This window comes from Ahaetulla prasina, chromosome 6 (genome assembly GCF_028640845.1).
Source record: "Ahaetulla prasina isolate Xishuangbanna chromosome 6, ASM2864084v1, whole genome shotgun sequence".
Taxonomy (NCBI): domain Eukaryota; kingdom Metazoa; phylum Chordata; class Lepidosauria; order Squamata; family Colubridae; genus Ahaetulla; species Ahaetulla prasina.
In genome coordinates, this window is record NC_080544.1 from 82,496,804 (window position 1) to 82,513,398 (window position 16,595).

General features: G+C 37.6%; 1 protein-coding gene across 3 annotated transcripts in view; it reads left to right on the plus strand.

Moving 5' to 3' along the window:
* Positions 1-16,595, plus strand: part of RNF13 (ring finger protein 13) — a 60,066-nt gene that overhangs the window by 34,637 nt on the left and 8,834 nt on the right. For 2 of the 3 annotated variants that reach the window (XM_058187830.1, XM_058187831.1), the window contains 4 exons: positions 1,941-2,028; positions 3,686-3,776; positions 4,270-4,375; positions 9,702-9,795. In XM_058187830.1, coding sequence (XP_058043813.1) covers positions 1,941-2,028; positions 3,686-3,776; positions 4,270-4,375; positions 9,702-9,795 — 379 coding nt within the window. Of the gene's footprint in view, positions 1-1,940; positions 2,039-3,685; positions 3,777-4,269; positions 4,376-9,701; positions 9,796-16,595 lie in introns of those variants that run through there. The other variant, XM_058187832.1, reaches the window with a different exon arrangement.

Sequence of the window (16,595 nt, forward strand, 5' to 3'; positions counted from 1 at the left end):
TTTAAATTTGGATACATCTTGGCCAGCTTTGCTGGCGCTAAATGCCAACGATAAAACACCTTATATTGGTTTTCCTTATAGGCCACAGATTTAGTTATTGTATAATTTTTATTCCAGATTTTTTCCCAGTCTTCTAATTCTACGTTGTGTCCTACATTTTTGGCCCAGGCAATCATGGGTTCTTTCACCACCTCCTCCACCTTATCAAATTTTAGTAAATAATTATATATTTTGATTATTAGTTTTCCCTCTGGACCTACCAATAGTTTATCTAATTGTTGTGGTTTGATATCAAATCCATATTCTTCTGCGTCCTTTTTATATCTAGATTGTAACTAGGTATGGCCACCAATCCATAAATATTCCCTGTTCCTTTAACTCCTGATTATTTTTGAGTTTCCCTTGATTATTTAAAATTTTGTTATAGCTGAGCATTTTGCCTACATCTAGTGTATTGGGGTGGATCATTGCCTCCATGGTGGATAGCCACCCGGGGATCTTCATATAGTCTTTTTTCTTTATGTCTTCCCACGTTTTTAACTGCGCATCCCTTATTTTATGTCTGTAAAAATACGAATGTGCCTTATTTCCCCTGTCCCACAGAAAGGCATGCCACCCCTTTTGTAAGTCATGCCCTTCCAGTGTTAAAATTCTTCTGTTTTTTAAATTTTTCCAATCTCTAATCCATACTAATATTGCTGTCTTATAATAGAATTCCCACGTCGGGAGTCCAAAGCCACCTCTACTTCTACTATCCTGAAGTGAAACTAATTTTATCCGTGCCTTCCTGCCTGACCAGATAAATTTTATAATTATTTTGTTTAGATCTGTGAAAAACTTCTTATCCAATTTTATAGGGACTGTTTGGAATAGATAAAGTAATTTAGATAAAATATTCATCTTAATAGTCGCTATTCTTCCTCATAGAAATAATTGTAATGTCTCCCACCTTTCCAGATCCTTCTTTATTAGTTGAAATAGTTCTATGTAGTTGTCATCTTTTATTGAAGAGCACCTCGCCATTAACCAGATTCCCAGATATTTAATCTTCTTAGCGATTTGTAATCCCATTTCCTTCTGTAGATCTTTTTTCTGATTCATTGTTAAATTTTTAAGTAACATTTGGTCTTTTCTTTGATAATTTTGAGGCCCGATACTTCTCCATATTTTTCTATTTCTTGTAGTAAAGTGGGTCCAGTTTCCAATGGCTCCTCAATAAAAAATACCAAGTAATCGGCGAAGGCCTGTACTTTATACTCTTCTTTTTTAATTATCGTTCCTTTTATTACTTGGTTCGCTCTAATTCTGATTAATAATATTTCTAATGTCAGGATAAAGAGTAGAGGTGACAGTGGACATCCCTGATGTACTCCCTTCATTATTTGGAATGCTTTTGTGGTGTCCCCACAAAAGCATTCCAAAGCTCCAAATCAGTGTAAATTTTAAATAGCATTGGATGTGTAGAATTAATTATGGAAATATTTGCTTTCTTTCAATATTGATCTACTGAACCCAGGAAAGGACTGTGAAACCAATCAAGTTTCAGGATCCTATTACATTATGGATTAAATTGTAAAATAAAAAAGCTGATGTTGGAAACAGCTAATTTGTCTTTTGTAGAACACACTGAAGTTGCTTGGGACAAAAAGAGATTTCAGTGGTATTCCTAAATATAAATATAGGTAAATGGAAAAAAGTATTGTGCTCAGTAGTAACATGTTTATCGAAGTTCCAATAACAAGAGTAATTGTCAGCAGGTGGCAAAAGGCAAGATATATATCACCTACTTTTGTACAATTTACATCATATAAGAAAAGTACACAAATAAAACAAGAAATTAGTTCAAGTTGACAATAATTTTACAAAGCATATATGGATGGCAGAAATAAGTAATGTCATATCTCTAACAAATACTTATTACAAGTGTGTTTGGCATGCAGGTTTTGAATGCACAGAGAGCTGGGTTTAAGGCAGCAATTGTTCACAATGTTGACTCTGATGACCTCATTAGCATGGGATCTCAAGACAGTAAGTACAGGTATTAATTCTCTCCTGTTTGAAAACTATTCTGTTTCTCAGTGGTGATGGCATATCTTCTTTTTGTTCCCACTAAGAATTCCGACAAAAGAAAAATTTTCTTTTTTAATATGAACTTCATAGACACATCATTACAATAAAATGAGAGGAACACAGATGTATTATGCCAAGTACACAAAGATGCTCTTCTATCTTTTAGCCTGTGAATACAGATAGTTTACTTAACAGTAATTAAGACTGGAGTTGGGACTGGGATTTCCTTCACTAAGCAATGTCATGTGACTGTGCTTAGCACTGTGCTAAGCAATGTCATGTGACTGTGCACAATGTCATGTGACTGTGTTGATACAGCAGTTCCAGCAATCACCAGTTACTATTGGTGTCAGGGTTCCAGAAAAACCTCTTCTGCATAAAAAAAAACCTCTGAAGCCATTGTCTTTCAAAGTTCTTTACTAGCATAAGAAAACTGGCACATGATGAGTGAAATTCCAAAACTGAAACTTCCGGATTCTTTTCTCAGTTATACAAACCCCAAGAGTCCCACCCCCCTAACCCCTTTGCCGGTCACATGGTCCAACGTTCTTCCACTTTATTCAAAACCTCTTCTTGACACTCCTTCTGCAGATGCAAACACAATCCGACCTTGACCGCTTGAAGAATGTAACCATACCCATACCCATCACCCCCACTTCTTCCCCTCGGGAGAAATGTGGCAGCATCTGGAAACCTACGGCCTAGTATGGTTTCCAGGCCTGACAATTGGTAAATGAACCGCTGTCAGTCACCAAGGACCTCGCATGGCTGCAACTTTAAATTTCATGATGGTTCCTCCATTCATTTTGTTTGTGGGAAGCTGGCAAGGAACATAGCAAATTATAATTGACAGTGGAATGCTGGGACAATCAGAAATCCAGGCTGGTTGCCAAACTCTGAGATCACAATCATGTGACCATGGAGACACTGCGATGGCTGGAACTTTGAGCACTGGTTGTAAGTACCACTCATTCGGCACGGTTGTAAATTTGAATGGTTGCTGAATGAGTGGTCATTATCTGAGGGCCACCTGGGTGAGATCAATTGTGCAGTTCCGAAAACACAAACCTGTAACTGGGACAGATTTGAAAATCTGTCATACACCATGACAATTAGAAGGTTTAATGTGGGAAAAATGCCCAATTAGGTAAGGAATCAAAACATTTAGAGAATGCGGGCCTTGCCCCCCTCCACTGTGTCCCCACAGACTTTCCCCTCCCCCACACCCACCAGGTCCTCAAAGGGCTTGAGCTCCTCCCCTCCCCATCACACAATTATCTTTTGAATGTCTCTGGACCGCATATCAGGGGAGGAAGGCAGACCACTCCATCCCTTAGCACCCCTGGGCTGCAGGTCTGGGTCCTGAGAGAGGCACCAGAGCAGCTTCAATTCCTTGCAATTGCACTAAAATTGCAGTCATTTATTATGTGGTTATGCAGCCCAGCGATGAAACGATCTGCTGTACTTTGGCACTTTCTGCAGCACTATGCAGACCACATTAGGGAAACAGCGTATCGCTTCATTGCCGAGATGGGCAGCACATAAATTTAATAAATAAATAAATATCACAGTTGGACTAGTGATTACTAATTATCGTCTTTTTTAAAAAAAACAGTTGAAATTTTAAAGAAGATTGACATTCCATCAGTTTTCATTGGCGAAACATCTGCGAAATCTCTTAAAGAAGAATTTACTTTCGAAAAAGGGTATGTATAAGATAAATCACAAATTTTTTATTTACTATGGTGATATACAGAATGAAAGATTCAGTTTGAATGTAAGGATATTATGTTTTGCTCGCCTTTGATGCTGAAATGGCCAAACATTTAAATATCTTCTCATATTTCAAAAACTTTATTTTCTTGTGAAAGTTATACGAAATTTGTAGACATAAGTGTTCAAATTTTAAACCAATTTATGCAAGGGTTTTTATGTTAGCTATCTTCTAAAGTTAGACAATTTTATTTAAAAATAATGCTTTCTTTTACGGGCAATGTATGTGAACACATATAAAAGTGATCTATGTAAATTTAAAACTTCAAAGAAATACACAACCAAATGTAACAATCAAGTGTCTTAGCAGAAGAAGAATGAAGTATTTTTAGACTTTTTTATCATATGCAGTATTACAGATATTCTTCTCTGTACAACTTTTTTAGTAGAATTCTTACAATAAATTGTTTTTCCTTTCTTTCATAGAGGGCATATTGTGCTAATTCCAGAGTTCAGCCTTCCTTTGGAATATTACCTAATCCCATTCTTAATAATTGTGGGAATCTGTCTCATCCTTATAGTTATATTCATGGTAAGTATAATCTTTTCTCATTATGCTATCTTTAAATTTTCTCTACACATATAAACACTTTTTTTATTGCTGAAGTCAGTTTATTTTAAAGTTTATTGTTTAGTGTATGCCTTTGGGAAAGATATTGCAGGCATTATGTAAACTGTACATTAGAATCTTTAGCATAGCTTTAAAAAGCTGTTTGGGTCATCACTCCAGTTGAGGTTTCCACAGATTCATCAGTTTAAGAAGAGCTTCCTTATGGATAGTATTTATATTTAACTTAATATGAATATAAATCCTGCATGCCACATACAAAGTTTCACATGCAAATACTAATACTAACCAAACGTTAATTAAAATATGCTTGTTGCTTCTGATAGCATATGAAGCTTATAGTTTTTGTCACAATTCTTTTTCGTTGTTTGTTTTAGGAATTGGAGTAGACTAGAAGTTGAATATCATAGAAGAATATAGAAGCAAATTAAAAGTTAAAATCCTTTTTATGTTGCAGGTTAAGGGAACTATGATTCCAGATATTTTCAAACATATCTGGAATACAAGAGTTTTATTATGCATGATTAATGAATCATACCTTCTTTGTTAAGAATTTTATTTCTTTTTTGTGGCTGGTGCAGCATTTTTTGTGAAAATTAATGCATTTCTTTTATATAAGCAAGAGAACCAAAAGTAGCTAGTACTTAAAGTAAAAGATGATTTTTGGTATCTGTAAATTTATTAAAATAGTAGTAGCCACATAAAGTTGAACTGGGAAGGATGTTTTTCTCTGGAAATAAATTTTATTTTCATATCTAAAAAATAATCTAGGGTAGTATGGATAGTACTTCAAAAATTAAATAAACATAGCAAATTGCTGCAAAAGGAAGATTTCATGGTTATTTATGGATTATCCTTTTAGTCATCCCAGTATCCTTATGTTAGTGTCTAGTTTAGCTTTTCAGAATCTTCTATCTCTTGAAACAGCTGGCAATGTAGAAAAACTCTCAAGTGCTTATGGTGATACAGGGTTCAGCAAATTGTATGACTGCATATATGACTGTTCAAAGAATGGGTTATAAATGGACAACTTTTTTTTCTCTTTGGATTTTCTGCATCCTACTTTTGAATGATTGCTAAGTTCAATATTAGGCAGTAGGGCAGGTGCCCATCTTGACAGGACAAATGACAGCAAACCATAGACTGACACACTGATATCCAGTTGGTAATGTTAAAAGAAATTCTTTTGAATTCAGTTGTTATGGAGTTCTCTGAGCATGAGAATGAAAATTTGAAAAGCTTTCAAAAGAAAACCAGATGGACATTTTGTTCGTATGCATTAAAGAGCAGTAAAGAACTCACTAGTTTGGATTGGGATGGAGTGAAGGCTAAGTATACATAACATGACAGTCAGTTTCCAAGATTTTGTAATGAAACCCCCTTTTTTCCTTTGAGTAATCTTGGCTAATGAGACTTTGTGAGAATCTAGCTTTGTTGTTTAGTGATAAGAGTGTTAATGTCACTGTAAATGTTTTTGTGCCAAGATTTCAATTACTTTCTCTGTATAGGTAAGGATTAGGTCCAGCAGAACAAAACCCATGTTGCTGCTGCATTCTGAGAAATGAAGTTAGAGAGGAGAGGACAGTAATTTTTTTTTTGCAATCGGATTCTTGTTAAAATTACATTGCACATGCTTGTTTGAAATTTTAGCCATCTGATCAGAAAGTTTTTTAATTGCCTTCTACCTGTCCAGGCATAATGGTGACATTTTTGTTTTTCACTTCTCCTGTTCCTAGCCAAATACTATATATTTAATGGATTTCTATATTCTGATTCATGAATTTCTGGGCAAACATATTTTGCTTATGCATAGTGCAGTATCTCTTTCTTTTGTGTTGTGTCTTTTAAATGAGTTATATCCTATCAGTAGGAATGGGTTGTTGTTAGTTGCGAAGTCGTGTCCGACCCGTCGCGACCCCATGGACAACATTCCTCCAGGCCTTCCTGTCCTCTACCATCCTCTGGAGTCCATTTAAACTCATGCCTACTGCTTCAGTGACTCCATCCAGCCACCTTATTCTCTGTCATCCCCTTCTTCTTTTGCCCTCAGTCTTTCCCAGCATTAGGCTCTTCTCCAGTGAGTCCTTCCTTCTCATTAGGTGGCCAAAGTATTTCAGTTTCATCTTCAGGATCTGCCTTCTAAAGAGCAGTCAGGGTTGATCTCCTCTAGGACTGACTTGTTTGTTCGCCTTGCAGTCCAAGGGACTCGTAGGAGTCTTCTCCAGCACCAGAGTTCAAAGGCCTCAATTCTTTGGCGCTCAGCCTTTCTTATGGTCCAACTTTCACAACCATACATTGCAACTGGGAAAACCGTAGCCTTGACTATACGCACTTTTGCTGGCAGGGTAATGTCTCTGCTTTTTAGTACGCTGTCTAGATTTGCCCTAGCTTTCCTCCCCAGGAGCAAGCGTCTTTTAATTTCTTGGCTGCAGTCCCCGTCTGCGGTGATCTTGGAGCTCAGGAAAATAAAATCTGTCACTACCTCCATTTCTTCTCCATCTATCTGCCAGAAATTGAGAGGGCCGGATGCCATGATTTTAGTTTTCTTAATGTTGAGTTTCAAGCCAACTTTTGCACTCTCCTCTTTCACCTGCATCAAGAGGCTCTTTAGTTCCTCTTTGTTTTCTGCCAATAGAGTGGTATCATCTGCATATTTGAGGTTGTTGATATTTCTTCCGGCAATCTTAATTCCAATTTTTGATTCATCTAGCCCTGTTTTTCTCATGATGTGCTCTGCCTATAAGTTAAATAGGCAGGATGATAGTATGCACCCTTGCCGGACTCCTTTCCCAATTTTGAACCAATCAGTGGTTCCATGTCCAGTTCTCACTGTGGCTTCTTGACCCGCATACAGGTTTCTCAAGAGACAAATCAGATGGTCTGGTACTCCCATCTCTTTAAGAACTTGCCACAATTTGTTGTGATCCACAAAATCAAAGGCTTTAGCATAGTCAATGAAGCGGAAGTAGATGTTTTTCTGGAACTCCCTAGCTTTCTCCATGATCCAGCGTATGTTGGCAATTTGATCTCTAGTTCCTCTGCCTCTGTGAAATCCTGCCTGTACTTCTGGTAGTTCTGATCCACATACTGCTGGAGCCTAGCTTGTAGGAGTTTAACCTTACTAGCATGTGAAATGAGTGCAATGGTGCGATAGTTTGAACATTCTTTGGCATTGCCTTTCTTTGGAATTGGAATGTAAACTGACCTTTTCCGATCCTGTGGCCATTGTTGAGTTTTCCAAATTTGCTGGCAAATTGGGTGTAGCACTTTTACTGCGTCGTCTTTTAAGATTTTGAATAGCTCACCTGGAATACTGTCTCCTCCACTAGCTTTGTTCAGTTATTTAAAGAGTCTTGGCACTTGTCTATCAATCTTAGATACAGGGACTTGCAGTGTGCCCAAGGCTATATCATGTCTTCCACATAGCAGCCTTTGCTTCTCTTGCACGAATCATTAATCACCATAGTGCTCTTGTTCCTCAAAGTAGTGAGGGACTGTTTTAAGTGCTGTTCTGTGAAACTAGTAGATCTTTTCTTGGTCTAAATAACAGAGGAGCCATATGGAAAACTTTCATCCCATTCACATAGAATGTAGAAGTATGAAATAACTATTGTAGAAAAACCTCATAGGGATTAGTACTGATTGATATGGGATTCTGAAATGACTGTAAATAGAAATTAAATATCTGACTTCAATATTAGCATATCAGAATGGACCAGAAGGTAAGGAAAATCTTCTCTTAGGATACAGATTTTACTTACTCTTTGAGCTGTAGGTTGATAATCACAAGAAGCTTGGCTTTGAGATATCCAAAGCACCCAATAGTTAAATGACTTGACCATTAATGAAGAATTATTGACAGTCCCCATGACTGTACATGTACAGGAGAAAACAAATTCTGATACAAATTAACTTCTCATACAGGAATGGTAGGTATGAGGCTTTCTTGATTTTTGGAACACATCTGTGTTAAAATTCAAGAGATGTAGTTGTATATCATCCACACTGCCAAATGCAGAAGCTGGAGGCTGAAATGGAGCATAAGTAGTTCCATATGAAAAGAAAATAGAGCAGTTAGAGGAAGATTGCTCAAGGCAGGAGAAAGAGTGTGGCAAACTTGCCAGGGAACAATTAGGATTGCAGTCCTTCACACTCATTTAAACATCCTGGCTGCAAGGGGAATCTATCAGAATGCGTAGTGGAATTTTTCTGTGCAAATATTGTAGTAATGCATCCAGTTTCAACATGACATCATGTCCCACCTGGAACATAACCGTAAGAAAAGGGTTTTGTGCCCGGAATTAAATAACTGGCCTTTAGTGTAGAAGAGTTGCCATGCAGTGACCAGCTGAATCTGCTTGTTATAATGGATGTAACCCAACTCGTTGCAGTTTACATAGATTCACAGAACAACAAAACTATAAAATATTCATTACAACTTATTACTAAAACTGTAATAAAACTATTTTTCTACCAATTTATAAAAATCGAATATAAAGAGCAAGCAGGCTTGTATGGTAGAGTTTGTAAGATTATCCCTAGGAGACAGTTGTTGGGTTGAAGGTATATTGAACTTCTGTGATTCAAGGTGGCTCCCATATCACCATATACCATATTTTTCGCTCCATAAGATGCTCCTGACCATAACACGCACCTAGGTTTAGAGGAGGAAAACAAGGAAAAAAATCTGCCTCTGCCTCCCAGCATCCATGCGCTATTCATCTGGCTAGCATCTTGCGGCAAACAGCCTGCCTCCTCCGTGTCTGCTGCCTCCGCCTGGGAATGCTGGAGCCTTCACCTCCGAGCAGCTGATTGACGGTTGGATCGGCCTCCTGGAATACAGCTGATCAGCTGTTCTAGGCAGCAAGGACTGCTGCCGCTGTTTGCCACTGCAGCCTGTCACCCCTATTCGCTCCATAAGACACACAGGCATTTCCATCCACTTTTGGGAGTAAAATGGAGCGAAAAATATGGTAATATAAAAACAAAAACAAAACAGTTTTGAGATTTTAAAAAATGATCTGAAACTCTGTGTGTGTGTTGCACATCTTTGGAAACAGTAGAAGTAGGTGGTTCTTACAGTTACCAAATTTTTTCTTAGCAGTTCTTAACTGCTGAAAGTTTAAGCATTATCGTATTATGTTAACTGAGGATTTGGATAAGAATTTACATGTAGGAGTCTTACTGTTATATTTTATAAATAGTTTTATTATATTTCCTTCTTTAGGTAACTTAAAACAAATCAAGTAGTTCTATCCTTTTCTTATTTTATTTTTCCCTGTCTTTCAAGATAACAAAATTTGTTCAGGACAGACACAGAGCAAGAAGGAATCGTCTTCAAAAGGATCAGCTTAAGAAGCTTCCAGTACATAAGTTCAAGAAAGGTAAGTGAAATGTTTTAGAACTTTTAAAATAATCTCTATCTTACCAGTTTTAAACACTGTGTTACAACTGCAGAAAACAATTGGATAATGTTTCACACACTGACAAACTCTAATGCTTTCAGACATGGATAGCTTTGATTCAGAGTATAAGATTGCTATGCAAAGTCTAGAGTAGACAAGAACAGAACATATATTGGAGGAATGAAAAATATGGTCGGTCCTTTCATCCCCCTGACCCAACTTCCTCAATTAAAAACTGCTCTGTAGAAGTCATATAGAAAGAAGCACTTTGGTGGGCAGCTGGGAGAGGCACAAATCAGCAAAAAATAGTCTTTTTTATTTTTAAAAAGTGGGAACAGTTTATTATATTCTACATTCTGTATTTAATCTCCAAGCTTTCTATTTAAACCATCGACTAACAGGAGCACTAAAATAGTCCTTTGTGGCCAGTGTGAAGATCTGCTAGAAATCTGAATTTATGATTTATAAACTAATGAGTCATTGACGTATTACTGGAATTGATTTTTTTTAATAATTACTTAGAATATAGCTCCATGATGTAAGAAAGAATGTAAATATATTACAAATAAAACATTAAAATGTTTCAAGATAAATATTGTAATTTCAAGAAAGGAGATAATGGATTTTTCTTTATTCAGTGGCTTATGACAGCTTAATTCAATGAAATTTGCCCTCCTACATTATATGAATCATATAAATAACTTACAAAAGCAGGTATTTTTCAGCAATCGTGCAGTAACAACTCTTAGAAGAAATAAAATAGTTCTTCTATATTTCAAGTATAGAATGATATGTTCTACTAAGGACCTTAAGGTTTTTGATATTTGCTGTCAAAAGGAGAGAATAAGCTTGCTGTACACACTGTATCTGTTTTCCCCCAGTGTTTTGACAACTGTTTTGGATTCTGATTTGCAGAATTTCCAGCTAGTATGCCAGCAGTTTCAAAGAATATGCTTCTACATATCTGAAGGACATCTTATTGAGAAAGTATATACTGTATTAAATTGTCAGAAATCATTCATTAAAAAAACTGAATAGGATCTTTCCTTTGACATATGCTTGAACTGAATTTTCCCATTGTACTTTTTCTTCATTGTTGAGGGAGGAGTGAGGATGTTAGTTTTTGAGGGTTTTTGCTTTACAACATGGCGTAATTCAGTGGACCCGTTTGTTGTAGCTTATAAAGAGCTATAACAGCATAATGCCACTATCAACAGAACGAATATATAAGACATTATATGAGTTCAAGGCAAAACTCTAGCCTGCATGTTGTTTGCCCTTGATAAATACCTTGCATGATTCATGATATTGTCAGTAGTACTATTGCAAAGCAGATATTTGGTTGAAAAGTGCATTTGACATGATGTGCAAAGAATGAATTTCTTCTAAGATAATGAAATTCACTATGCAAAGCTGAGTGATCTTTGCTGAATAGTTTTATTTCACTGAGCTTAAAATGGACTAAAAAGGATTATGAAAGGTATCATTTTGAAAGACAGGAAATAGGCTAAGGTTTCCTTAAGTTCCGTTCCCTTTTTTCCCCTTTCCTTTTCCTCTTTTCAACAAATATATAAGTACGGTAACAGAACTGAGCCTTACCCATCTTAGGTCCAATTCCTGAGACAGGGTGGCTGGTAGCTTGGCAATTTTCATTGCCACTTCCTGTCTTTCAAAATGATACCTTTACCTGTTCTCCTCCATATGACCCAGTATATAAAAGAGATAGGGCTCCCATCACCTGGGAACAAGGAAAAGGGGAGAAATGATAAAAGAAAATGAATGGCATAATACCGCCTCTTCTGACTTAATAGGCATGTGGTAAGGGTAACTTTTATGTAAGGAGACTAATCTTACAAGAAATAAACAGAATCAAAGGTCTCTTTTAAAATGAGAGAACATTAATATTCCCTTTAACTTTAAGTAGCTACAGTAAAATGGAGGAAAGAATACAAGCATTAAAAACATAGGCAGGATTTCAGGATAACTTCCAATATCCTGAATGGAGTGGCAATTGTAAGACCGTAAGATTAGCTTGGCCTTTTCTCTAAGATGTACAACTACTGAACTTGCATAGAGAAAATTTATATCAAAGACAATGAACTAGATCAGAGGTCTTCAAACTTGGCAGCTTTAAGACTTGTGGATTTCAAGTCCCAGAATTCTGGGACTTGAAATCCACAAGTCTTAAAACTGCCAAGTTTGAAGACCTCTGAATTAGATTAACATCATACACAGCCACAGTAATCTTATGCAATATTTCTAGCTCTCAATTATGAGGTCAGTTTGGTGCACAGGTAGCCCTCAATTACCATGACAATTGGAATTGGAATTTCTGTTGCTAACTTAAAATATGGCTACACTGCTTAGCAATGGCAATTCCTGCCGTCCCAGTTGCATTGAATTCTTACATTGCATTTAATTCATAGGATACATATGCACATATGCTACCTTTGTTTATAGTGCCATAGTGAGAGAAAAATTGTACCTGTTTAAAGTAATCACATGTTGTTTGTTTCATTGCAACTTCAAGTTGAAAAGTGCCCATGGACTCACGTTATCAAACATTTAAATAGCTGCTGCTTGTTGACTTCTTACGCTGCTACTTCACGTCCTAATTTAGAGAGCCATCATGCTATTTTCCTTTCAGATATAGAGGGCAGTTAAACTGGGAGCCTTTGGCAGTCAATGGAGAAGTCACTCTATTGATACTCTTTGGAGATAATTCTACCTTTCTGTCCTTACAAAGTGGGCATAAATTAGAGTCAATGCCCATGGATACGAAAGTTGGTATAGGAGCCACTCTAGAGTTCTATGCCAAGCCACCTTTCAAATTTCTAGTTAAAGGTAAAGGTAAAGGTTCCCCTGGCATATACATGCTAGTTGTTCTCGACTCTAGGGGACGGTGCTCATCTCCGTTTCAAAGCTGAAGAGCCAGCGCTGTCCGAAGACGTCTCCGTGGTCATGTGGCCGGCATGACTAACTGCCAAAGACGCACGGAACGCTGTTACTTCCCACCAAAAGTGGTCCCTATTTTTCTACTTGCATTTTTAAGTGCTTTCAAACTGCTAGGTTGGCAGAAGCTGGGACAAGTAACGGGAGCTCACCCCGTTACCCGGCATTAGGGATTCGAACCGCTGAACTGCCATCCTTTCGATCAACAAGCTCAGCGTCTTACCCATTAAGCCGCTGCGTCCCTTTAAATCTCTAGTTAGCGCCATTCAAAATGTTGGTATTTTTTATTTATTTATTTATATATAGAAGTATAATTTAGATATACATGTTTAATTCTTTTGGCCTTCATTTAATTACTTTTAATAGAAGCAACCCCACAAATGGAAGTAATTTGCATGTTACAGGTTTCTTTCTGTAACTGTAAATTTTGTAGTGCAGCAGTTTAGGTAGTTTTCTCTATAAATGTTTATTATTTAGCTGAGGCAATTTGTTTCATATTATAAAGAAGGAAATTGTCCCGGACATTCTCACCAAGTTGTAATTAAATGCAACTACTCTAATCAACCTTTGTGTGGTTGCTGCTTTGGCTGCTGAAAAGGAGAAAATTGTAGAGCAGCCAACTAGGAGCAGAGCTGCTCTTGTAGGGAACCACCTAGACTGCTGGAAAGGAAGCTTGTTGTGGCTACTTTGCCCTTTCCTCGCTGTAGAACAGGGGACTGCAAACTTGGCAACTTTCCTTGCCAGCTTCCCCACTAACTTCGCTGGCTGAAGAATTATGGGAGTTGAAGTCTACAAGTCTTAAAGTTGCAATGTTTAGAGACCTTTGCTATAGAGCAAGATGGGACTTGCACTGAGTCTTAAATTGGTAATACAAGGATTGTTTTTGCCTATAAAAGACAAAACAAGGAGAAACCTGTTCCCCACTACACCTGACATGGAGACAAGCATTCTCATATAGAGTAGATGACGTCAGAGGTCTTCCCCATCCTATCATTTGATTGTCCAAGTAAATAGATGACTAGATACAGCCCCTAAACCAGACCTAGTTCTTTACTTCCAGGACAGCTGGATACATTAACTTTTGGGACAGATAGAAAACTATAAATGCTTTCCCCCTCCCCCCCCCCAAGCATTGGGAGTGTTGTGTGTTTCTTTGGTGTAGATTTGGAATGGTATAATTTCATTTTTAAAATGACTTTCAGAAAGAGTTACCTCTTTCTTTTCTTTTGCTGCAGTTGATCAGATCAAATTTTAGGTGGGTGGGAATAGCTGTTCTTGGCAGGATGCTCCTTTCAGGTTCATGTAAGCTGTTGAGTTTGCTGTTTCCATTAACACATCCACTGGATGTATTTAAAAAAACAACAACTGCATGCCAGCTGAAAATCCCAGGGCACAAACTAAAAAAACCTTTTTCCTGGAGATTTGTAAATTATTGGCTTGTACTATATTTTTAATTGACATTATTTTTAATAATTGCTAATACTTGTTAATTATACATGGACTTTCCAATATACAACATTTAACATATAACATCCAGTCTTTTTGAATTCAAAATCACTGCCAGATTATTGTTTAGAGCTACAGGCAGCTGGAACAGTTATAAATATTTGATCAAGGGTGAGTGTTACATTGAATCCATTATTAATGGAGTCTGTAAAACGGAGCTTATTTTGGTGGTGCATAATAGAATTAGCAGTAGAACTTACAGTCTTTCAAGGTTTGAAGGAGATTTTGAATTTGGGGGTGAATATTCTTTAGTCTTCACATTACAATCTAAGTTAAGTGTAAGACACTTACACTTTGGTATTTTTAATTGTACAGGTACAATTTACAATTGTAATTAAGACCAGAATTACAATCATAAGTCATGCCAGTAATTAAGTGGTCATCATGTGATTGACTTGATTTTACTACATATTTTGTGTTGGTCATTAAGTGACTGCCACAATTGTTAAATGAACATCATGGTTGTTAAGCAAACGCCAGAGTAATTAAGTGAACCAGTTATTCACAGTGGGTGTTTTTGGCTAAAGAGCAGAAGTAAATGTCAATTTCTGGCAAAAAAATACTACAAATTGCATTCCTGTGACCATGGGTTGCTACAAGTGGTCATAAATGCGGACTGGTTGCTGAACACCAAAAATGTACTCACATGACCACATTGGGGGCTGGATATTTGAACTCTGAATCTGGACCATAAGTATCTTTCTGGGGGTCCGTTGTAACCTCAAACACTCTCTAAGCAAAGGATTGCCTGATTTAGTTACAGCTAACTTCTTGTTCTTGTTTGATGTATTTTCTGTGTAACTCCAGTTGCAAGAATCACTTGTAAATATTATCTGTTCATAACAGTCACAGCTGCCAGTTCTTTAATTGGTATTGGCCTTCATTCACCTTGAGTTCTTCCCAAGAACATTGGATATCATAATATATTGATGTATATGTGTAGATCCAAGTAGTGTGGCCCTTTGAAATTGACAGATGGAAATTTTCTCAATGCACAGGTTTTCTAAATGCCACCCAGTGTTTTTAGTATGACACCCAGTGTACCATTAACCACTGAACTACCATGGCTGGTTTATGCCATAATATTTCAGTTTTAAATTCATGATACTTTGAAATGTCCAATTCTTTGTCTTGCATTGTATTACATCAATTATTTTCATTCATTTAATAATAATTAAACAAATTTATATGACTTTCCAACTTATAAATGGTAACACTGGTCAGCTTAGCCTTATAGCATTAAAAATCCACAACATAAAACATTACCTTCCCTTCCCCCAATGGGAATGAAAGAAGAGTTTGCCTCAGAAGCAAGCAAACAGTCAGAGACACAGCACTGGCAGCAGAAGCATTAACACATGACTCCCTTGTAGCAATTCCCGATTCCCACCCCACCCCCCTGCTTAGGTCTTTTTCTGATGCTCATAAGTTCTAGAGAAGGCTCCCTCAAAGGCTCCTGTGTTTTTTAAATGCCTGCTGCTTTGGTCCAAATCCCTACCCTTCAGATGATTTTATTAGCCATGGTAGCGCTATAGTTAGAACGTAGTATTGCAGGCAAACTCTGCCCATAGCCAGAAATTCAATCCTGACCAGTTTATGGTTGACTCAATTTTCCATTCTTTGAGATCGGTAAAATGAGGAACCAGACTGTTGGGGGCAATATGCTGATTCTGTAAACTGCTTAGAGAGGGCTGTAAAGCACGGTATATAAGTGATACTGCTGATGCTTAACCAATAGCAGTAGGACCATAACCTGGTTCTGTGCTGATCCAGGCAGAAAAACTGGAAAGATAACACAATGGAAGTTCAGGAAACGTTTTAAGTGCTTTGAAACAGAGGTATCTTGTTCCGTGCTCAAAATAAAATGTTTGAAATATGCAAATTGTAATATGAGTGCAGCGCCCTTGAAGGAATTATTTTGAGTGTGAAAACAAAATATTTTTCTATATGATCATGTTTCCCCAATAAGACTTGTCCGGATAATAAGCCCAATTGGGCTTCGGAGCGCATGCACTATAATAAGCCCCCCTCAAAAATAAGCCCCCCCAATACTTATACGCATGCGCAGCTGCCATGCAAACAGCATGAGGTGAGGAGGTGAGGTGGGGGGGCAAATAGCTCTCTCGCAGCCCTCTTCTCTCTCTTCTCCTGAGTGGCAGTGGTGCATCCGGCTCACGGATTCTGGCCTGCTGATCTTGGGTGGCAGCGGCAGCGCTCTGACCTGATCCTTGCTGACAATGCTGCAGGCAAGAACCGGCCACGCCAATCCTGCTTCATGGCTGCGCAGACAGCCTGCACAGGCCACTGCTCGAAGCTCCGGC